At 36.7% G+C, this 24798-nt stretch overlaps 1 protein-coding gene and 1 long non-coding RNA gene across 4 annotated transcripts in view; one reads left to right on the forward strand and one right to left on the reverse strand.

Moving 5' to 3' along the window:
* LOC111768914 (uncharacterized) overlaps window positions 1-22500 on the forward strand; it is a 29573-nt gene extending 7073 nt beyond the window's left edge. Inside the window, exons 3-7 of one of the 2 annotated variants that reach the window (XR_002801597.2) lie at window positions 6553-6682; window positions 9318-9429; window positions 12847-12921; window positions 13125-13285; window positions 21065-22500. This is a non-coding gene — a long non-coding RNA (uncharacterized lncRNA). The remainder of the gene's footprint in view (window positions 1-6552; window positions 6683-9317; window positions 9430-12846; window positions 12922-13124; window positions 13286-21064) is intronic. The other variant, XR_002801598.2, reaches the window with a different exon arrangement.
* SCN9A (sodium voltage-gated channel alpha subunit 9) overlaps window positions 1-24798 on the reverse strand; it is a 168453-nt gene that overhangs the window by 61003 nt on the left and 82652 nt on the right. For both annotated transcript variants that reach the window (XM_070241986.1, XM_023623076.2), the window contains 10 exons: window positions 24376-24465; window positions 23688-23816; window positions 22212-22303; window positions 21004-21213; window positions 13158-13221; window positions 11543-11684; window positions 9250-9456; window positions 6368-6655; window positions 4038-4409; window positions 777-906 (listed from right to left, as the gene is read on the reverse strand). In XM_070241986.1, the coding sequence (XP_070098087.1) occupies window positions 777-906; window positions 4038-4409; window positions 6368-6655; window positions 9250-9456; window positions 11543-11684; window positions 13158-13221; window positions 21004-21213; window positions 22212-22303; window positions 23688-23816; window positions 24376-24465 (1724 nt within the window). The remainder of the gene's footprint in view (window positions 1-776; window positions 907-4037; window positions 4410-6367; window positions 6656-9249; window positions 9457-11542; window positions 11685-13157; window positions 13222-21003; window positions 21214-22211; window positions 22304-23687; window positions 23817-24375; window positions 24466-24798) is intronic.

Here is a 24798-nt window from a genome sequence, read left to right on the forward strand (position 1 = left end):
CATGAAAACAATCCCAGAACCAAGAGACTAGAAATAATTTATGGAGTGACTTGTGCAATAGCTATTTCATACCATTAGCCATTTACTTCTCACCATAAATTTAGAAGGTGGGTGAAAACTTTGTCTGGGCCCATCATTTGTTTAGGGGGTGGTGAAGTGGTAGCCCGTGGACATGATGGGACCTGGGGCAAATGTCGGAAGAGGGGGTGGGAGCCAACACACTGTAGAAGCTGCCATCCTTTGACACTCTTCTGAGTGTATCTCAGGGTCTGATCACTACTGTTCACATTAGACTCTCGAAACTGCTTTCTCCAATGCCTTTTCATCATAATCTTAACATGTCACATCACATGTTATCATTTGACAATTTTATAGAATGCTCAGAGGCAGCAATTTATAGACTTCTGGAAGTATTATTTTCTTGCATATTAGAAAGATGATAAATTCAAAGACACTATGTAAAGTTTCTAACAATACAAAGTGAGAGAACCACTCAGCCTGAGTTAACTTTGCTTTCTTCATTCATTACCATTAAGCCATTTATATTTGAAAGGTCATATCATTCAATGCCTGCCTTTAATTACAAATAACTATCCATTTTTTAATCACATAAGGATGATTCCGTTAGTACCCATTGGTTATCCTTACTATTGCTTATAATCACTTTATATTCTTTGAATTCTTCCTAAGAATTTGATGTGTCTATTTAAGGCTGACCAGGATTTACCTGAATTTTATTTAGCAATCTGTATGGTAAAGAGAATATTATTACAAACCTTCTACAGTGTTCGTTAATATGCTTGCTCTACTCATTGCTCTTTGTCTGAGATTGGGATCATTCAACATGTCCTCAGAAAGAAGATAAGAACTGGAACGTCTTTTCTTGTGTATTTGGTTGGTTGTACCCTAAAAACAAAGAGATGATTAATTTAAGCTTCAAGAGTAGAATCCTGATAAATTATAGATATAAAATAAAATCTTGCTTAGGTAGCTTTAGTAAGTAATTAAAAGTAGAGACTAGATTGCTGGGTTTGAATAACAGCTCTGCTACTTACTGGCTGTGTATCACAGCAGAGTTACCTAACCTCTCTGTCTCAGTTTCATCATTGGTAAAATGAAAATAATCATAGTAATTGCCTCATATTCTTGCTATGAAGATTAAAGGAATTAACATCTAGGAAATGAAAAACAAAACAAGCTATGTGAAAGCAGCAAAACAAATGTTATAGCTGTGTGCGTGTAAAGAGGTAGAACCTCAGTATTCTCTGACAAATTTCTGTAATTATTCTTGGTTGAGGTAACAGCGTTAATGGAGGCAACTGTACTGATCGTTTCTTACTGCCAAGGGGGATCTCATGAACTGCTCTGAGTAGATAGTGATAAATGATTCAGTTTGAAGAAGACAATTAAGATCGATGGGAACTGCAGCAAAATGGAGAATGTAAGCTCCATCTAAGAGAGGTGACCACTGTTCAGCTTTAAAGGGTTGCTGCCATGCAGGAATACGAGCTCAGTCTTACCAGATACACTCATTTTTATGTGAAAACGTCTTATTTCTAAATCTTGGCAACGAATTCAAAGTTAAAACGCTATGCCAGTTCAGTGCAGGCCAACAATACACACACACATACTCATACACACATATATACATAACAACTCTACAACTCTACATTTATCATCCATCCATCTATTTGTATGTGGTATGTCTGGACATGTGTATGCACACACCATTTTACAAACACATATATACATAGTCCTACAGTTGTAAAGTTGTATAGTTGTTTGGATATAGTTATATATGTGTGTATATCAAAACATAGGCACATGGGCATAAATATGTGCATGTGTGTGTGTATGTATACGTGTAAGTGTCTGTGCACAGACACATACACACATATATCTACAGGCGGCTTTTTATAGAGATCTCTCTATAATCATGTTTTCTCTGATACACCCTCTAATTTACTGACTTCCCAGAAGCAGAAATTTCTTTTTCGCCAAGTCAATTAAGAATTTTTTGATTAAGCAAATTCTTCTCCATGTTGACATGTTTCGGATGTTAATGTTATATTATTTGTCATGCAATTATTTTCATCGAAACTGTACATTATGCCACACTAGTATGTTTTTGCATTTCTATTGAATCTCAAAGTATCCACTAATTACTCTAGCTTTGTAGTTTTTAGTTTTAGGATTTATAGTGATACTTATTTTTCTATGGTAAAAAAAAGTTTTAAATAAAAATGATTCATTTAAAAATATGAAATAATCTCAAATCTGATATAAATTACATAATATTTTACAGATAATACACATAATTTAAAAGCAAGACACAATTAAGATCTGATTCCATAGAAATTTAACATGCTCATTTGATAAGGAAAAATCCCTCACCAAAAGGGCTGAAGCTGTATCATGCAAGCATAGAGGTCAAAGTTACCTAAAAGCACATGCATTCATTCATTCACACTGAAATGTGTGTGTGGCTGTGGCTTTGATGGAACTTTATTCTCACTTGAAATACTACATTGTCTGCAAATATGAATATGTGAATAAGTAGCATGAGTTCAAAGCTTGTTAGGTTAGGTAAAGCCCTTGCTGATGTTCAGTAATGCAGTGTAACATTGTGAATGGCCTAAAGAGGTAACCTAGAAACTCCAGAAACCAGAAAGACCTGACTTTCAAGCCTAATCAGACCTTTTTCTCTAACCACTCAATGACTCCAAAACTCTTGAAATTGTTGTCTTGGAATGGGAGTTCTGTTTTATATGTGTATGTTTATATTAATGTATATGTTTTGGCTATTATGTTTTTATTCATAGACTCCAGACCAAAGAGGTTTTTTGTTTTTTGCTCAGGAAGATTAGCCCTGAGCTAACATCTGCTGCCAATCTTCCTCTATTTTGTATGTGAGCCACCACCACAGCATGGCCACTGATGAGTTGTGGAGGTCCATTCCTGGGAACCAAACCTGGGCTGCCAAAGTGGAATGTGCTGAACTTAACCACTAGGCCACTGGGGCTGGCAAGTTTTGTTGTATTTTATTGAAAATGATAAGTTTCATTTATGGATGGAAAAAAGCATAGTTATTCTAAATCATTTCTAAGTTAAGAAGCCTATCGGGGCTGGCCCCGTGGCTGAGTGGTTGAGTTCGCGCGCTCCGCTGCAGGCGGCCCAGTGTTTCGTTGGTTCGAATCCTGGGCGCGGACATGGCACTGCTCATCGAACCACGCTGAGGCGGCGTCCCACATGCCACAACTAGAAGGACTCACAACGAAGAATAGACAACTATGCACTGGGGGGCTTTGGGGAGAAAAAGGAAAAAAAAAAAATCTTAAAAGAGGACTAATTAAATATGTTAAAAAAAAAAAAAAGAATCCTACCATACATTGGAGAGAAAGTGCGGTGTTTAAGAGCACAAGCTCTGTTTGAGCTTTAGGACTACCATTTATTAGCTGGATGACCTTGCACAAATTGCTTTATTTCCCTGTGCCTCAGTTTCCCCATTTGGAAAACAGGGATGATAATTTATTACCTCATAGGGCTATTGTAAGTACTAAATACATGTTTGCTATTATTATTAGTATTATTAAACAATTTAAATAAGATCCATTGCAATAAGTTATATATTAAGTAGTGACTTGAAAAAAATTGCAGTAGGTGACATGTAGTCCAAATTTCCTCACAGATATGGGACCATTATGAACCAATAAGATCAGCATTATCAATGCATGTTCTGTGCTGATAAGTATATCTTTTATAAATGGTATTCTCAAGGGATGATTTATAATCTTCAAGTATATCAATAGATAAGTACCTTTTTTAAAAAGAGGGGTTTTAAATATCTTTTGAATTAGCTGTCTACAACACACAGTATGAGGATTAAGTTAATGAGTTAAAGGTGTGTTTTTAACATAAAAAGTATTGCAAAATGCAGAGCCATTCACAGGACCAGAGAGAAGGTCCCTTCAGCAGAGAGACTGACTGATGCAAGAATAAGGGCCGAGCCATGCCTGAGCTATTTAAAACGTCCTTACGCTGTCATCAGAAGTTGCCTTATCTATTATCACCTCTGGCAGAAGCTGTCCATTGGGGAGCATGAGGGCTGAGGGTCCATCAACCAGGGAGACCACACCATTGCAGTCCACGGCACTGTGCATCTTCCCGTTCACCGGCAGCATTGGGGGGGACCTACTGGCTTGACTGATGTTACTGCTGCGCCGCTCCCGAGGTCTGTGGGGCACGAACAGGGAGCCCCTCCTGCTCTCATTGTCTCCAAAAATGCTGTGCTCATCATCGGCAAATTCAGTCTCAGATCCAATATCTTTTCCTCGACCTTTGAAACTAAAAAGACTTGTTCTGCTGCTGCGCCTTGCGGAAAACAAGGAGCCACGGATGCTGAGTGGTGACTGCAGAAAAAACAAAAGATGACATGTATCTGCTGAAGCACCTAGAAACAGAAGTGGAAGCACATAACTACCACTGAAGCTACTGACCTGAGGGCCAGTGACTCTGCACTGGTTTAAAAGAAACATATTTAAAAATAAAGCAATCCAGCAAGAAGACAAAATCATTCCAAATAAGGGATGAAAAGACTGGAAGAATTCATCCTTTTAGGACCAGGTAAATTATTCGTTGCTGGAGAGTTCTCTACTATTCCAGCGTAGAGTGACTTCTCCATTCTTTCTGTACCTTTCATTTTGCTATAAAGAACATACCACTTAAAAAATGAATTTGGTATTTATATCTGCTATTTAGCTTTTCATGTATCAATCCCTAAGTTCCATAAGTACTGAAACTTTCTTGAGGCCAAAGACCACTCTATGCTTCTTTGCATTCCATTGCTTGTAATCCAACTTACATATTGAGAGCTCAGTTAAGGTGTGTTAAGAAAGATCTTTTAATACCAATGAGTTTACAAAGTCATAAAATATTAGAACTTGGAAAAGAAGTTGCCCAATACCAAAGAGGGAAAAAAAGTCACATTTAGATGACTCACGTCCAGGATAAACTGTGCCCACAAGCCAAATTGAATGCATATTCTTTGGAATTATCTAATTCAATAAATGCTAGTGCTTCCTATGTAAAGGACAAAGTGGCAGGCTTTGTGGAAGATGGAAATGAGTATGACAAGGTCGTTGCCTTAAAACTAGCTTGGACTTCTTGTCATATTTCTTTTTATTGATAGAGCATGTATTCAAGGTCTGTCTCCCCAAGTAGATTACCAAGTCTTTGAAGGCAGGGACTCTATCTTTTATTTCTGTTTATATCTGGCAGGGTCTTGCAGACTTTGCTAGAAGCTAAAAATTTTAAATGAAGACAGATGAGAAGGATAGTAATTCTGAGTGGGGCACCAAACAGCAAATTGGCAGCAGTGGAGAGGACAGAGGAAAATTTGTGGGACAAGCGACACCTGAGCTAATGGGTGAGACTGTGTGGTACTATGGCAGGAGCAAAACAAGGAAGAAAACCATCCCACTTAGAGAAAACCACGTGTAGTAAGTAATAAAGGTGTGAAAGTACAGGATGTTGGTAAGAATGGACAATTATGGTGGCCTGAGGGTACCTGAAGGTAGAGAAAGGTGGGAAATGAGGCTGAAGTCAGTCCACAGCATGGATAAGATATGGGGCTGGTTCTGTAGTCAGTACTTTTCAACAGAGTTTTTTTGTTTTTAAGTTGAGCAGAGGGACAGCTTTGTTTTAGAAAAACGATTTGGAAAGGTTGTGCAATGGAAAACAGGGAAGTGTTAAGGAGAATAGAAGCAACGGTTCATTTTGGAGGTCCGTAGGCAAGGAGACCTGAAATATGGAGATTTCAGTGGAAAAAGGAAGAAACATAAATTGCACACAAGCAGAAATAAGACTATGGGACTAGATGTGAGTAGCTGATGCAGTTGTGGGTGGGGACTGGCAAGGTGTCTCCAAACTTTCCAGCTTGGGTGACTGATACTCTGGTGACACCAGTACCTACAGTGGTGAAGAAAAGAGGAGAAACTAGTCTAAGATTAGTTTTTAACCAATGAGGCATGACAAAATACAGTCTAAATAAAAATGTAAAAGTTAATCTTTACTGTAAATAATTCCTTCATTTCTACAATGGTTCTCACGAATATTTTGTTTTGAAAATTTGTTTATTAGAGAAGATATGACAATTATGAAACTGTAAGCTTCTTTAAAAATGGTCAAATTAAAAATCTATGTACATCTATGTTCTTTCCATAAATGACCAGTAATCAATAGGTTTTTACCTAAAAACATACTGATGAAGTCACTCACTCTCTTTTCCTGAGGTCCCTACCCTCAGAAGGAAACACTGTGTTCTATAATACTGCCTCCAGGGAGATGCATTTGACGGTTTCTGAGGTACCTGGTTAGGGGTAGACAGTCTCTTTTCGTGTGCTCGCCTATGGCCTTCAATGCCAAGGTGGAAACTTTTTCTCCTGATACTCTCCTCTGACTCCGATTTGGACAATTTCTCATCATCTCCCTTTTCTTCCCCACTGGAGAGCTTCTTTTGATTTTTTTTCCTTCTTCTGTTTCTTCTTTCTTTAGCACTTTTAGAGCTCAGTTTGGATGTCTCAGAAGAACTCTCGGAGAGGCCCATAATTCTGCTTCTCCCAATGCTTGTATATTCAGCTGCTGCCATTGCTATTGCCTGTTGAACCAAGAGGTCACACACACAGTGAGTCATTCCCAAGTCTTGGAAATCCTATTACGAGAGAGGAAATCCTCTCTACCATTAATTTAATTACACCGTGCATATAATCATATCCCTTGTACACGAAATAATGTCATTTTCTTTGCACGATGACCAGAGAGCTTACAAAGAATATATTTATTGCTTCTCCTGCATTGTAATAAAGCCCCATTGTGCTTTGAAATTAAACTATTATTTACTATTACTCTATTTACAGTAAAGCAATCTTTAATGGTACATGGGAAAGTTTTACTAGGTAATTCTGGGATGTGAAACTCACATAAACCATGTGTTAAGATAATTTGGTTTTATATCTTGTCCAGGTAAGTAATTCAATATTATCATTAGAATCTGACACTCTATAGTTTAATGAAAAATTAGTTGCCTGAAAAGTAAAATGAATTATTACAGAATAATATCTGAAGAAAATGAAAGAGATTTCTTTCCTAGTGGTTCCCTGGGAAATTCCTGGGATAATCTAGTGTTACCCCTTTACAATCATGCACCACATAATGACATTTCAGTCCATGACAGACCACATATACAACAGTGGTCCCATTAGATTAGTTCCATATAACCTAGGTGTGTAGTAGGCTATTCCATCTAGGTTAGTGTCAGTACTGTAAGAAAGGAAGAAATTTTACTTTATCCTTCTAGGTTCTTCTGGCTGGTCTAAGAATTAAATTGACATGAGACAAGTTAACAGGAAAAAAACAAACAAAGGTTTAATAGCATATACTTGGGAGAAACCCAGAAAAACCAAGTAACTTGCCAAAATGGCCAATGCCCTCCCTTAAATGTCATCCTCAGGTAAAGACAAAAGAAGATGTTGGGGATGGGAGGAGTCAGGGACTTCAAAGGGAAAGAAGGCAATTCACAGGTAGGTGAAAAGGAGCAAATGTTTGGAAACAAGTGTTTTGCCACATAGAAAGAGAAGAAGACAGAGAGGAGCCCAACAAGCAGACTTTTCTAGCTTTCTCTCTCTCTACCACCTAGTTCATGTTGCGCTAAGGTGATAGCTCACTTCCTGAGACAGGTGTTTTTAATTTGAATTCTTTTAGGCAGTTAAGGGGGAGGTAACGAGACAAACTTTCTGAGTCTTGTTTTTTAAAACTAATCAGCCCAGGGCCAGCCCGGTGGTGTACTGCTTAAGTTCCCAGGCTCCAATTTGGTGGCCAGGGTTTCCTGGGTTCAGATCCCAGGCACCAACCTACACACTGCTCATCAACCCATGCTGTGGCAGTGTCCCACATACAAAACAGAGGAAGACTGGCACAGACGTTAGCTCGGACAATCTTCCTCATGAAAAAAAAAGAAAACAGCCTAAAATAATCCTCACATTAAAGAGAGACATTTTGGGGTGGTAAATTTTGTTCCTCCTTCAGTACACTCCGTGATGTTCGCACAATGACAAAACTGCCCAACAATGCATTTCTCAGAATGTATCCCCATTGTTAAGCGATGCATGACTGTATAAAAAAAACTAAGTTTTTATTATTAAAATAAACAATCTTTGTGAAAATTTGGAAAATAAAAATATTGTGGACAAAAAATAAAAATCACTCATAACCCTACAACCCAAAATAATTGGAGTAATATTTCTTCCAGTCTTTATACACATAATTTTTAGATTTTTTGTATCTTATACTCAATTTTGTATCCTACTACTTAATACATTGTTGTACTAACACCTTTTCCTGTCATGATATTCTTAAAACACATAATTTTATGGCTGAATAATACAAAAATGTCATAATCCTCTTAATTTTTGAATTTTTGAAAACTTAAGTGCTTTCTAATGTTTAATATTATTAAAATACTACACCAAACAAGTCTCTGCATCAAAGTTTTTCTGCATTACAGATGCAGAAAATCTACCCTCCTCCCAACATATTAGATTCCTCAAAGAGATTTAACTAGGTCAAACCGTCGAAGAAATTTTAAGACTCTTGCAGAATATTTGAAATTTTGATTCTCTTAGTATAAACCTTCTCAAATGTTTCCACTGAAGCACCCCTTTAGAGAGAGGAGTAAGAAAAAATCTTCAAGAATTTGTGACTTAGCCTAAAGTGGCCACAATCATAAGTATGCTTTTCTTAACAACTCATGTTTTATCTTAAAAATCATTGCAACATTAACAAAAATTGATGCACATTTTGCTTTCTACCCCATAGAGTACCTGTTAATGTTAACATTAAAATAATTTTCCCTACATTTTTGTACAGAATTGTTACTCCGGGGAAATACATCATATATGTTTTGGGAATTTGCATAATGTCATACATACTGAGGCATCGTGGGTAACAGGCTTATGAGGAACAGCTTAGAATGGTCTTTGTGCTGGAGGGAGCTGATTATGGGTAAAAGAGCGGTGGGACAGATGTCAATTCTAACTCAAGCCAGAATTGGTTCCTTTGACCACACCAGAAGGAAAACGCAGTTTACATTAAGAAATCCATTAAGGAAAATCTCCTTAGGGAAGGCCACAGGGACTCTGTTGTTCTCCTTTGCATGTCTACTTCTAGGAAGAATTTTAAACCAAATAACAATACCTCAGCTTCTTCTTGCTCTTTTTTAAGACGATCCAACATCTGTTGAAATTCTAACTCTTTTTGCCTAGCTTCTTCGATGTTTGCCTGGTTCTGTTCTTCGTAGGCCATGGCCACCACAGCCAGGATCAAGTTTATTAGATAAAAGGAGCCCAGGAAGATCACCACAACAAAGAAGATCATGTAGGTTTTCCCAGCAGCACGCAGTGTCTAGGGAAAAATGGAAATTATTTTAATAAAACAAATTTCTTTGTTTCAACTTGAATGGCATGTTAGGCATGGGTAAATAGGGCAGTTCTGTATAATCTCATGTTATCAAAAATATAAAGGAATAAAATTGTATCTCCATGGAAGAGAATGTTTTAAAATACACACTTTTTCAGTGCAAAGGATATAGCAATCTATTAAACTTGTACTAAAATTAGGTATGATTCTTGATTATTATTAAGTATAATAATAACCTTGAATTTTTTCTCCACAATCTGAAAATTTCTCAAAAACTAGCTGCTTTACTTATTTTCAAATTATAGGACCAGATAATATCTAGTCTTTTTTACTAATAAAATTCTATCTTTAACAAGAAGCAGTAATAATGATAGATTATGTTCACATAAGGTAGATAGCCTTATTATATGGATTTATCTATTCATTTTATGTTTATTTTTAAGTAACATGTACTAAAAAATTTAAAATGTATATATGGTAAAACATTCAAATAGTACAAACAGGTATTAAATGAAAAGTAAGTCTCTCCTTTCAATCTCTAATGTCGAGTTACTCATATTCCCTTTTTGTTAGTTACTGTGGTTACTGATATCTTCTCTTAGATAAATTCTTGGTAGTGGAATTGTTAGATTAATGAGTATACTCATTTTAACTTTCATAGAAATTTCCTTGTTATCCTCAGCAGTGGTACCCAGCAATGGGGGGGAAAGTCTGCCTCCTCATATATCAGTCAAAGGTATATATATCTTTGTCATTATGACAGGTAAAAAATTATGTCACTCTAATTTTAATTTGCATTTCTTTAATTTTGAGTAAAGGTGAGCATCTTTTTGCATATTTAAGAAGTCATTTGCATTTCTTTTTTCCTGTGAAGTATATTTTCTTATAATTTCTGTACTCATTTATAATAATCTCAGAAATTAAATAAACATAAAACAGGCCAAAAGAAGAATCTGCAGCAATTCTGAGCAAAGTGATTCATTATTATTCAAGATTCAGAATAATCATTTTGGTCTCCTTCCTCTTGGGGTTGGGTGCTGAGAATATATAAGTAAAACAACGATAGAGCCCACAGGTTCAAGAGGTTCATATTCAAGTTAGAGGAAATAACCATGTGAATTAACAATTACAGTAGAAGAGATGGATGCTATAAACTGAAGAATATTCAAAGGGCATGGAAGTTGAGAGGAAGGAGCAATTGAATTGGGAGAGGCAAATTTAGGAAGTGAATTGAGTCTTTAATTCTTATAATCGTTTGTTAGGGCTGCCATAACAAAATACTACAGGCTGGATGGCTTAAATAACAGAAATCAACTGCTCACAGTTCTAGGGGCTGGAAGTCCAAGATCAGTGTCGGCATGTTGATTTCTCCTGAGGCCTCTCTCCTTGCCTTGCAGATGGCCACCTTCTCCCTGAGTCCTCACATGGCCTTTTCTCTGTGTGTGCATCTCTGCTGTCTCCCTCTGGTGTCTCTCCTGTCCTAATCTCCTCTTCTTATAAGGACACGAGTCAGATTGGATTAGGACCCACCCTAAAAACCTCATTTTAACTTAATTACCTCTTTAAAGGCCTTAACTTCAAATATAGTCATTCTGAGGTACTGGGAGTTATGACTTCAACACATGAATTTGGGGGGATACAATTCAATCCCTAACAATTGTACATGGGAGTTCAAAAAATAAAGCACCGTGAGCAAAGGAGCGTCTGGTGTTCAGGGCACTCCAAGCAGGGAGGCAGATGTGGAAAGCAGTCTGTGTGTGGGTGTGCTATGAGAGAAGATTACAGCATATTTCCTATCATTTACTTAGGACCCCATGGGATGCTGTATTCAGAGAGAGGGAAAGAAAACTAGAAATCAAATAAGCCAAGAAAAGATAAGAAAATAATTTATGATTTAAAAAAGTATCCATGCTAATAGTGCTGGAAATAAACCATGTCTAATTTTCGTAATAAGACAACAGTTTTCTCCATTCTAAATAGAATAAAACATCTCATATATAAGGTTGGTAAGGAACATCCATCAGATTTTTATGCCATCCAAAATGCAATGAATATTTCTCTTGGCACTCACTTGTTGGTAAAGGTTTTCCCAGTAATCCTGGGTCATTAGCCGAAACAAGGCTAAGAAAGCCCAACTGAAAGTGTCGAAGCTCGTATAGCCATAATCGGGGTTTCTGCCAGCTTTCACACAAATGTACCCTTCTGGACACTGACTGCATATGAAAAAGAATATCACAAGTTAGGATGCCTTCAGAATGCAAGCTAAAGAGTACTACAGAACAGTCAGAAACTCAAGGATCCTTTTCTAGGGGGACACTATTGAATAAGGATAAGGAACACGTTATCTGGAGTCAGGAAGAACCGAGTTTGAATCCCACCCCTGCTACTGACTAGTTGGTGACTTTGTCAAATTGCTTAAATCTTTCAAGGCACAGTTTCCTCCTTCTGTGAAAACAGGAAAATACACCTACTACAAAAGGTTAAGATTGTTATTAAGTTTAAAGAAGATCATGTATGCAAATTACCTAGCCTGGTTCCTGCATTTAGAAAGCATTTGATAAATGGTAGTAGCTATTAGTTTTTCATCATCATCGCCATCAAAACTTGGAAACTTCCACCAGATGTCTTACAATAGTTCTTGTATCCATAAAGATTGATTTGTAGACCTCTATCAAAACTGAGTCCCCTCAAATTATTCTTGGAGTGAATTAGAACCAAAAATAGTCAAAATATAGCAATTGTGTAAGTTCATAAAGATTTTCAGTTTTAAGACTTTTTTCTTTCTAAAACTGATGGATTGGTATCTACGATGCCATTACAGTCATGTGCCGCATATTGATGTCTTAGTAAACGATGGACCACATATAGGATGGTGGTCCCATAAGATTAGTACCATCTAGCCTAGATGTGTAGTGGGCTATACCATCTAGGTTTGTGTAAGTACATTCTATGCTGTTTGTACAATGACCAAAATCGCCTGATGACGCATTTCTCAGAATGTATCCCCATCATTAAGCAATGCGTGACTGTACACAAACACAGTGTTCTGAGGTGTCTTTGGGAGCAGCAACATTATCTTGTTTATTTTTAACGTCCCCAGTGTACACAGAGCCTGGTGAGGAAATATCTGGGCAGGGGGAGAGCAAGACAAAGATCCTGCAGCAGAAATGAAGTTGGTGTATAGGAGAAAGAGAAAAATGGGTATTTGCATAAATATGAGATTCTTAAAACATCTTTACTCAAATCAATGGGATCCTTTTGTTTAGAGTGGCCAAAATGTCACTGCATTTAGTCACCTATGAGTCATACTTTATTGGAGAATGAGTAGAATTTGAGGATGGAAAGCAAAGTTGATTTTGTCACTCTTTTTTCCAGAAAGAAGAAAGGCTTGAAACTATCCAATCACCTCGTGGTGAGGTTTTCTGGAAGTAATTTTTTTACTTTCTTAAGGTTTGTATGACTTGTATCTTGTTTGAATTCAAACATTACCTCAAAGTCTTGCTTTCAAAAATATTCATTAACTAGGGATGTTTTAAAGTCTGGACTTGCTGTGGGACAGAATGGGTCAAATAATGCCATGAAATACGTGAAAATAATATAGCATCAAAGGTTCTGATTAGCAAACCGAGTATGCTTTTCCTTTTTTTTTGCAGCCTTTAGACTAAAACGAAACAAATATTACATACCCTGAATCTGTGCTGAAGCCACAAAGGAGAGCATCTTTGGATCCCTCCAAGTAATAAAAATATTCTGTTTAGGAAGAAATTGAACAATATAACATTATGGAGTGTAAGCTTTAAGAGTGATATAGCAGGTGAGTTAATTAATATAGACATATTCACACACATTCAGGCCTGGTCCCAGGAATACACATTCATTTATTTTTATATTCTCATATAGTTTCCCTCAAAGGTCTATTAATAACCTCTTATGGGCCAGGCAATGAATACGATGATAAACAAGATCATTAGTTTTATGGTACTTTCTTTACGTTTAGGTAGAGGTGGAGGTTGGGGATAGAGGAAGACACTTAAGTAAATAAATAAATATACAAGGTACATTCAGATAGTGATAAATGCCCCAAAGAAACTAAATTAAGAAAATGTGATAAAATGTGGTCAGAGAGCCCTTTCTAAAGAGATGACATTTTAACTGGACCTAAATGCTACAAAGAAGGCAGCCATTCCAAGATCCTGGTGAAGAAACATCTTGGCAGGATGAAGAGCAAGAGCAAAGGCCTGAGATGGAAATGAAGTTGTTGTATGGAAGAAACAGCAAATGGCCAGCCTGGCTACATGTAGTGAGTGGGGAGGACTGTGGTGGCAGGGGCAGACAGGGGCCAGGTCGTGTAAGGCTTTGCATGTCCTGGAAAGGAGTTTTGATTTTAAGTATGATTAGAAATAATAGAAGTGGAAGGCAAAGACATGAGAGAATAATTACCATTTTAAAGAGTCTCTATGGTTGCTTTGTGGACTATGGACTACAAGAGAGCAAGTGTGGAAGCAAGGATACAAGGTAAGTGACTACTGTGAGAGACGACATGGCTAATGTTCAAAGAGTAGCTGTGGATATGGAGAGAAGATGAAAATAGAGTGGACAGGGATTTGTGGATGGAGTGCACGTGGGGTGTGAGGAAGAGAGAGGACACAAAGACAGGTCCATTGGTAAGACGGTGGCGCCAGTTACCGAAATGAGGAAGACTGGGGAACAAAATGGCCTGAGGAAAAACCAGGAGTTCTATTTCAGCTGTGCTTAGTTTGAGATAATTATTAGGTATTATAAAGTAGGTGATCGGATGGATATGAAAGTCTTGAGGTCAGTAGAGCTATCAAGGATGGAGACCTAAAGATGGGAGTCACCAACAAGTAGATAGTTTTCAAAGCCATCAGACTTGATGAGTTAACCCAGAGAGAAGGTGTTGCTGGGGAAGGGAAGAGAAGGAAGGGAGCCCCTGATTGAGCCCCAGAGTAGTCCTGAAAAGGTACAGTCAGCAAGGCAAAACTACAAATGGACAAAACTTGTCTTCTGACATTCTCTTCTTTATTCACCAACCAATATTTATTTAGGAATTACTAAGTTCCAGACGTTCAGGATATAGCAGTGAAAGAAATGCACACTTCCCCTTTCATGCATGGTACACTTTGTGGCCATTTTCAGATGTAATGGAGACTTATTCTTAAGACAGGAAGCTGATCCAAACATCTATAGTAAAGGTATAAAGGATTTTTAAAAAAATCCATTGTTTTTAACAAGGGCCCAACTTCCTGTTTGGCTCAAGTCCAAAGAATAAAGATATAATTATCAGGAGGCTTTGGAGTAATAGTAGAAGAAAGACGTTGAAGTCAGATACACCTGGATTTGAATGTTGCTTCTCCCCCTTCCTATGTTGGTACATTATCTTACCACTTTAAGATTTAACCACTGTATCTGTTAAACGTGGACAAGAATACTTACTTTGTAGAGGTGTTGAATGGTATTAAATAGGATACTTCATGTAAAGCACTTAATGCAGTGATCCACACATTCTACACAGCTGCTCAAAGAGCAGCAATTATTAAACTATTCAACAATTTCAGATAAGATTAATTGACTGACTTACACATCATCATTTTGTCCTACACAGAAGACACAAATTTTAGAAGACACAAAGAAAACAATAAAGCCTCTTAGTTTGAGGTAAAAATTTAGGTGAGAGTGTGCATGAACAACTTTATTGAAAAAAAATCCTGTGCCTCAGGAGGGTGGGCACACAAGAATGAGGATGGAGGGGGTTAAGATGCAACTTTTTATACATGAGCCTTCAAGATATTTTTCTTAGGGAAGGATTACTTTAGAATTATCCTTTAAAGTAACACTGGTTCCCATTTACCAATCAAGGAGCTGCCCTGTAAGAATGGGCTCTTGAGCTGCCTGTACTAGCATGTGCAGGGCTAACATACTCAATCCAGTACAAGAATGATGAAAGGTAAAGCAATGGGAGTGGCTCACTCTCGTCTTGCAGAATACTTTAATTACCAAGCAAGTGGACGTTAAATTATTAGGATAATTAGCCTCAAGAGAATTTAAGGTCAACATGTAAAGCAAAAATGTAATGCAAAGAAAAATGAAAACATATGTCCACAGTAAAACTTACACATGAACGTGCATAGCAGCATTATTCGCAATAGCCAAAAAGTGGAAACAACCCAGATGTCCATCAACTAATGAATGAACAAAATGTAATACATACATACAACGGAATATTATTTAGCAATAAAAAGAAATGAATTACTACTACACGCTACACGGATGAACCTTAAAAATATGCTGAGTAGAAGAAGGCAGACACAAAAGGCCACATATTGCATGATTTCAATTATAAGAAATGTTCAGAATAGGCCAACGCATAGAGACAGAAAGCAGATTAGTGGTTGTCAGGGACTCGGGGGAGGAAGGAACGGGGAATGATCGCCAGTGAGTACAGGGTTTCTTTTGAGGGAGATGAAAATAGTCTAAAATTAGAAAGTGATGATGGTTGCACAACTCGGTGAATACACTACAAAACACTGAACTGTACACTTTAAAAGGGGGAATTCTATGGTATGTGAATTATTTCTCAATAAAGCTGTTAAATAAGTATAATGCAGTATCATGGCAAAGGCGGTGAGTAGTAATGGATAAGTCTCCACTTCACAGTAAAATACAAAGAGGGAAAAAAAGAAACAGAAAATTACAAAATTCACACAACAAAAATCTGGACTGATATTCAATCTAGGGCAGATTCTGGGGTAATTTTCTACTGACTTGAGGGCATTGGAGCAGAATGGTAAAAATAGTTGGTGACCTAAACATTCCGTGATTAGTTTTATCTGACCTGGCTCAGAAAGACAGCTTATAGCAACCTATGTATGGCTTGGGCTTTCAGAACCCAGGGTTTATTCCCTAACCGAGGGACAATAAATCAACTTGGAGAAGACTAGTTCAGGGAATCAGGTAGAGGCAGACTGCCTGCACATGACACACTGCATTCTGGGAGATGTAGTCCCCACAAAGAAAGAGCTGTACATGAAGGAGTCAGGAAAAGCCCTGGTAGTAGTGCAGACCAGTAGTAAGAGACTATCCCCCTTTATGCCAATAGAACCGCACTATATAATGCCCAATAACTCCTGGAAATTTAGCTATGAACTCTGCACATGAACACTTCCTTCATCTGTAGTAGCAAGGAAGTTTGATGAGTGTCAAAGTAGACAATGTGCAGCACCAAGGGAAATTTATAAATTTTATGTTATCGAACATGAGGCTAGACAGTGATAATGAATTAAAAAAGCACCTCCAAAGAGGCTTTGCTGTATGTCCCAGAAAAGAGTTTTAGAAGATGTTCAGGTTTTGTATGTAGGTTGCCTTTACCATTATAATTCTTTGATGTCTTCAAGAATTTGAATTCATTTAGCTCACAATTTTCTCATGATCTATCAACCAACTCTTGAATTCAGTTCTTTCTTTGTCCAGTTTAGAATCCACGAGCATTCATTATCATCACTGTCTTACAATTCCCTCAACTTCATGCCTCTCTCACAGTCTATCGTACTAACCTGGAAGAACCCTAATCCCACACATAATCTAGCATTCGCCTACTCCATACTTGCTCCCAAGTGGCGGAATGTTATTGGAGAAACTCCCACATCCAAGTGAATGATTACATTTTAAATAGATGATCTCTGATATAAAATTGGCACTCAAAATAGACTCCATGTTCCATTCCCTAAGATGACCACAGAGTGCATTCGCCTCAAACCTTCTGTAAAATTTCCTCTTATTCATTTACACTGTCAGTCAATGATCCCATCTTACACTTTTCTGAGGAAATAAAAGCCATTGGGTTTGACTTAATCCTTTTCTAATAACTCTTCAGCCTGCTCCTCCATCTTTCCTCCTGCTTCAATGGTGGAGATGTCTCTCCTCTTTGTTCTTCCACTTTCTCAACGTCTTGACTTCTCCCGTCTCTCCTGAATTATTAATCCATATTTTACTTCTTATTCATTTCTATCACTAGAAAAATATCCCTATGAAAATTCATCTTTAAAAAAATACCAGCCATTGTCCCCATTATTCTGCTTCCCTTTACAGCCAAATTTATGAAAGAATTTTCTACGCATACTGTCTTGTCTTCTTCCTGACATCTTATTCACCCGTCACCATCTTAGTCCAACCTTGTGCTCCTAGTACTCTACTAAAATTTTCTCATGAAAGTCTCTGATGATTTCCTTGTTGTTCAAGCTAATGTATATTTCTCTATCTTCATTATTCTTAATCCTTGGTCTTGCAGCATCATTCAACACAAGCATTCCCTTTTCCTCAACATACTTTCTTCTCTTGGCTTCACAATTAATATCTCTGCTTCTTATTTTACTGGTTCCTCCTTCTCTGTGTCTTTCTGGGTCCTCCTCTCCACCTGATTTCCTAGGGTTATGGAGTTGAACATCTTTTAAACACTAAATTTGCTTTAAACTTCCTTTGCCAATTCTCTACCTACTTATAAACGTCAGGGTTTTCCAGAATGATGTATGTGTGTATATATCCTTTCTTTCTACTGATTACTTTGAAATGTGTAACTCCAAGCCAGGCAGTCCCTCTAATCTCTGTGCTTAAATCTCCAATTGTTTACTTTTTATCTCCACTTGGAGCTCTCAATGACATCTTAATTTTAATGGGTTAATAGTGACTTTTCCCTACAAACCTGCCACCTTTCTCTCAATTCGCATTGCCACTCATCCAGTTACTGTAGTCAGAAACCTAGAAGACTTCCTCAAGCCCTCCTCTGTTCTCTAATCCATCAGCAAGTTCTGTAGATTTTATCTTGAACTTACTCATCACTTTCTACCACCACTCTAGATGAAGCCACAATCTTCTCTTCTTTGAATAAAAGAAACAACATCATAACTGGCCTTCCTTATACCAATCTACCATCCAGCCTTGCCCAACCAGTTCTCCATATGGCAGAAAAAGTGAGTCAAACCACTGCATTTAAAATAAAATCCAAACTCCTTCCCATGGGCTAAATCATCCTTCATGATATGATCCCTGCGTTTTTCTCTTACTTTCTCCATTGGCCATCTGTCTCTCCTTTGCTGAAGTTAACCACACTACTGTTTTTCCATTCTTTAAACACATAATATTCTTTCTTGTTTCAGGGTCTTTCCACATGCTATTCCTTCTAACTCAAGCAGTAGCCCCCATACACCCTCCCATCTACACTTACACTATTTTACGACTTCTTATCATCCTTTAGATCTCTGTTTAAATCCTTGGAGAGGTCTTCTCCTTTAGTTGGTATCTCAGTCCTGGAGATTTACTTTCTTTGCATAGCATCTATTAAACTTGCAATACCTTTTATTTGTCTGTCCATTCCCTCTTTTTAATCTTTCATTCCCACTAGAATATAAAGTCTGTGAAAGTAGGGGCTGAGGCCATCATGTTCATTGCTATAGCTTCAGAAACTTGCACAGTGTCTACCTCAGGGAAGCACTTAATAAACACACGTTGATAATTGAATGCTGGAATAAATACTGCAGTAAGACCTGGCTTCTACAACCCGGAAAACAGGTAGGAAACCAAATTCAGACTTGACACAAACATCACCTCTCTAAAACTATATTTTAGAAGAAAATCAAGAATAATGTACAGAATTGGGAGAGGATTGTGGGGTATAAAATGTCATTGTTAGCTAAGCTGTCATTCATTCATGTACAAATGCAACATGAAGATACATTGCAAAATTCAAGGGCTCTTTCTACTCCTTTTTTTTTTTTTTGAGGAAGATAGGCCGTGAGCTAACATCTACCACCAATCCTCCTATTTTTGCTGAGGAAGACTAGCCCTGAGCTAATAACTGTGCCCATCTTCCTCTACTTTATATGTGGGATGCCTGCCACAGCATGGCTTGACAACCATTGCGTAGGTCCGCACCCAGGATCTGAACTGGCAAATCCTGGGCCGCCAAAGTGGAAGGTGAGAACTTAACTGCTGCACCACCAGGCCAGCCCCTCTTTCCACTCTTTTCAAAAAAAAAATTGCTTGAAACAATTCCAGAAGGTTAAAAAAATCTTTCAAATTATAAACTCAGGAACAGGGCCAAAATTCAGAATAAAAGGGCCGATAGTGATCCTAGTAAAAAAAGTTAAGTTTAAATAAGAGTTGTATACTGATTCACAAAACAGAATGTAAATGTCAACAATTACCTATAAAACAAATTTTTTATGGCATATAAATTGAGAAATAAAATTCTTTGGAAATAAAATTTAAGATCATATTAATCAAAATCAGAAACTGGAAAAATAAGATAAAAAGGAAGGAAATACGTACTAAATTCCTCATCAAATACTGGTAGTAAAGAAATATACATTAAATATTTTACTTGAAAAACTTCAGCTTTCTTGTTTTAAGCTTCTATTTTTTTCTGTTTTCTTTATTTACAGTATTTTACTATATTAGCTATATTTCATTATTTTTTTAATCTTCCCCAGTGAGTGGGAAAATAAACATTTAGTAAAATAAATAGATGATGTATATGTTCCTTTATTATCCGAGGAGAATCCTGACCTTTACTGCCTGATCTCCTTCTGTCAAAGACACATATATTTGAAAGATTTCTTGCTTTCCACGCCACCTCTGGATCTAATTATCTATTGAGGTTTATGGGCTCATGCGGGCAACATCATACAGACACATGGCAGGTGTCAGACAGAAAGTACAATCTTGCTCAAGTTCATTCTCACCCAAATTCATCAACAGCTCCAGTGAGAGAAACTGTATTAAGGGATAGTTGTTCAGAAAACATGAAGTTCGTGCTTTCTGTGAAACACACTTGTGAAGTAAGCAGGCTTCTGAGACTGTGGGTACAGATCACCTTATACGGTACCTACAGAGCTACTTCTGATGAATTAAACCTGGATGTGACGCCATTGCTAGACTGAGGGAAGCCATTAGAAAGAGCTGTGAAACTCATCAATGGTTCTAATATAAAGATAGCGTTGATAAAGCACAGTAAACTGTTCTGCTTTACACAGATCTTCAAAAATAATATCGAGACATTTTGATATGTAATAATATTATTGTTATAATTAACTATATGATGTTAGAAGTACAAGTGTAAAAACATATTATCATATAATGAATAACACTATAAAGTAAACATAATTATGAATTATTCAATAATATTATATTATATAAAATATATATCTTGTAATGAAATGTAATGGCTAATATTATTAATTCATAGCTAAATTTCTTTCTGCAGAGCAAATTTATTCTTTTTTATCATACAAAAATTGAGAATTATGGAACTATCTCATGTTTCCATCACCAGAACAGCTAAAAAGCTTAGAACCAGGGAGATTTATGAAAATATAACATATGTAAATTTGCACTGTAGCAACTTTTTATATATTTGAATAATTTTGGAATAATTAAAATGAAAGCAACATTTAATTGCTAAAAGACAGTAATACTTGTAGCCTTATTTCAGCCTATTAACAACTGTAGGGACGCTCTTACTTCTAAAGTCTTCTTCTTCAAGGGTATCCATTATGCTTTCTAATGTTTCGTTGTTTTCAAGTGGATTCCGCAGACATTTATGCTTCAGGTTGCCCATGAAGAGCTGCAGCCCGATCAGCGCAAAGACGCTCAGACAGAACACGGTCAGGATCATGACATCAGAGAGCTTCTTCACCGACTGGATTAGAGCCCCCACGATAGTCTTCAGGCCTGAATACAGCGGGGGGAACAAAAGATGTTCCTGATGAAATAAAGCCTCTGAACGAGAAACAGAAACAAAAGGCAAGCATTTCCTAGAAATGCATGCATGATAGCAAATCAATGACCTGAGATAACTGAATTCAGAAAAAGCCTACTAGCTCAAAAGGGTGGATTTGCTGTTTTATATATACATTTTGTTTCTATACATTACAGTAAATGATTAGAAACTGTAAAATATTTCCAAAGAATAGCCAAATGGTCAAAATGAAAAATTTGGTTGCTCAGACCATATCCACACTCAGTTGTGAAAATAATTTTTAAAAGTGCTAATTCAGTAAATGCTTGTCAAACAAACCATCTCTCTATAATGACACCAAAACAAAGAAGAGGCTGAATTGCAGCAGATAGTTACAATTTACTAGTTTTTCAGTTAAGAAATGGTTTGTTGAGGAAAGATTAAAAAAACAGTGTGTCATGCAATACTCCCATGCTGATATTTTTTCTCTCTTTTCTTAACTATATGAAAAGCAATTAAAACAAGTTGAAATTTTCAGTCCTGGAAAAGGAAAATGGAAAATGAACTGTTAGGAGGGAAAATTTCAAGTTGAGATGTGAGCCAAATGGTCATCTTCATCCTCTAAGACCCATGCAATTGATTAAACTCAAAGGCTGACTTTTAATAACAATTGTGAAAAACGTAAGAAGTCAAATTTAATTAAAATTCCATAAGAGAAAGTTTTCCTTGGCTTTCCTCCAAAAGAACAAAGTCAGCCTCGGTGTTTAACCCCACTCTCACCTGGAATGACTGAGATTGTTTTCAATGCTCGGAGAACTCTGAATGTTCTCAACGCTGAGACATTGCCCAGGTCCACAAACTCTGTCACATATCTGTAATGGGGGAGTTTACACACAAACACAGTGACAACACACACACAAACAAACAAAGAACATCTCCCAAATAGTTGGAGTTATGAGTGGCCTAATGCTTCACACCAATCACTTCTTACCTGGGATTACAGAAATAGTTTTCAAAGCTCTCAATACTCTGAAAGTTCGAAGAGCTGAAACATTGCCTAGGTTTACAAATTCTGTTAAATACCTGTAGAATTAAATCAGAGTTATTCAGAATTCACACAGAGTCTATGATACTTACCTGTGCCTTTAGTCAAGGTATATCCCACATTTAGAACTTATTTAAATGTATCGTTCTGCAAGTCTTTTTTTCCCATCGTAATGAATTTTATTTAATGTCAGCAAAATACAAATATATTATTAAAATGGTTTCATACACTTAAATGCCTAAACAATGAAATGTTTCAATTATTAGACCTCAACATTATGGTAATGTAGATATTTAATAGTACCCTATAAAACATCAGCGGCAAACCTTGAAAATGTATGCTATGGAAGAAGCCAGACACACAAGGTGACATACTGTAAGATTCCATTCATATGAAATGTCTAGAACAGGCAAAATCCATTGAGATGAAACACATATGAGTGATTTCCAGGGACTGAGGGGGGAAGGGGATGGAAGTGGCTGCTTTTTTGAAGTGATGAAAATATTCTGGAATTAGAATGGTGATTTGCGTACAATTTTGTCAACATACTAAAAAAACACTGATTTTCATATTTAAATGGGTAAATTTTATGGTATGTAAATTATATCTCAATAAAAGTGAAGACCCCTGAGAAGAGGCAGCCTTCTTCCACACAATGTGGTTTTATCAGCAGGCAGTAGGTGGAACCGCAGCTGCCATCTGTGACCAGGAAAGGAGTGAGCCTGATGGACAAGGAGGTGGGGGAGGGGACTAGAGGAGACTAGAAATCTTAAGACCCTTCTATATTCTCTAAATTCCTCCAATGAACATGCATTGCTTTTACAATTTAAAGTAAAGAAATGTTTCTGACAAATACATTTGGGAAAAGAGCAGCAATATGAATAAATTAAAGTTATATTTTAATGTCATATTTTTCCCTTAAAAATAAACTGTGGATGCATATGCAATACATATACAGTGCATTAAAGTTAGGTACAGTGTGCAGTGACAGCCCTTGCAAAAATATTTACTTCTATATTCCAATATACTTATTCGCTCTTGAATAGGATAGGTTAACAACAAAAAAAAATCAACATGCTTCTAATTAAAGGCCTGAGTTTTTTCTGTGATTCTTACAGGTTTTATTAGGCTTTAAATAAGAACTTGGAAAAAGTGTGAACCTAATTGGCACCACATGGACTGTCCATCTAAGTGCCGAGTGTAGAGGGAGATGATCAATCTTAATGACGTCATATACCTTTGAGTGGGAAATGTTCTTTCTGAAAAGATCAACATTTGCCTATCAATACTAGCTTTCATATAGTATCCTTTAAATACAATCATTATATGCAGGAAAAGTCAGACCCCAAAGCTTTGTTCTTACTGGAACATTGTGCTGAGATTTTCATGAATTTGGCATTTCAAAGAACTGAAAGTACTTACGCAAAAACAATGACGACAAAATCAAGCCAGTTCCATGGGTCACGAAGGAAAGTGAATTCTCCTATACAGAAGCCTCTTGCAAGGATTTTTACAAGTGATTCAAAAGTATATATTCCAGTGAAAGTGTACCTAGACACAAGAATCCATTGGGATTAAGTGTGAAAAGAACATGGCACCATGGGAATCTTTATAATTTACTGTTTCTGATCAACCAAAGGAAGGTATCTATTGGAGTGCGTCTTTTGGTTTATGGACCCACTATATTAGAATAAAATGCAGTAACAGTCTTTCCAGAAAATCTTAGAATGTACATATCAGAAACTCTTCCAGAAAGCAGAGGTGTTTAAAATAACTAAGAACATAGGTATTAGATCTGCCTAGAAAATTCCTGTATTGTTCCTATCAGAAATATACCCCAAAGATAAGAAATATGTAACATGTCGAAGAACAAGGAGGGGATCTGATAAGTTCACTCTTCTAGAAAAGATTGTAGCATCTAATTATTCTATTCTACTGCTTGTGGGTTAATACTACAGATGAGAAAAAAATGATTGAAAGGAAAGCAACTATATAACATGAGAAGACAAACACCACAATTTTTATAGATGCAGTAACTTACTGGCAAGAAAAGGAAAGGATAAAAATGATTATACTAAGACTATATTAAAATGTACTTATCCCCACTTACTCTACATTCTTGGTCCAATCTGGAGGGTTACTCATGGTCATAAATATGCAGTTCGTCAGAATAGTGCACATGATAAGCATGCTGAATAAGGTAGCTTAGAATCAAGGAATATGACAGAAGACCACAGTAGGAACTTTGAATATTTGATAATGACATTTCTTGAAATACTAACAACTTTTCCTTAGAAAATAATTCTAAATAAGCTTCTAGACTTTTTTTTAAAATCTCTTTGAACAAGGGAGTAATAGATAAAAGTCATTCATCCGAAAATGGCAAAATTGCCATTCTCCCAATCTTCTCAGAGACCTACACCAAATTATACTGTAATTGATAAACTAAAACCAGAGTCTTTTCAGGTACAAAAGGACTAAAATCCAAATTTAAATAAAATAGTAAAAACTATATTTTAAAGAACCATTGCAA

This window comes from Equus caballus, chromosome 18 (genome assembly GCF_041296265.1).
Source record: "Equus caballus isolate H_3958 breed thoroughbred chromosome 18, TB-T2T, whole genome shotgun sequence".
Lineage (NCBI taxonomy): Eukaryota > Metazoa > Chordata > Mammalia > Perissodactyla > Equidae > Equus > Equus caballus.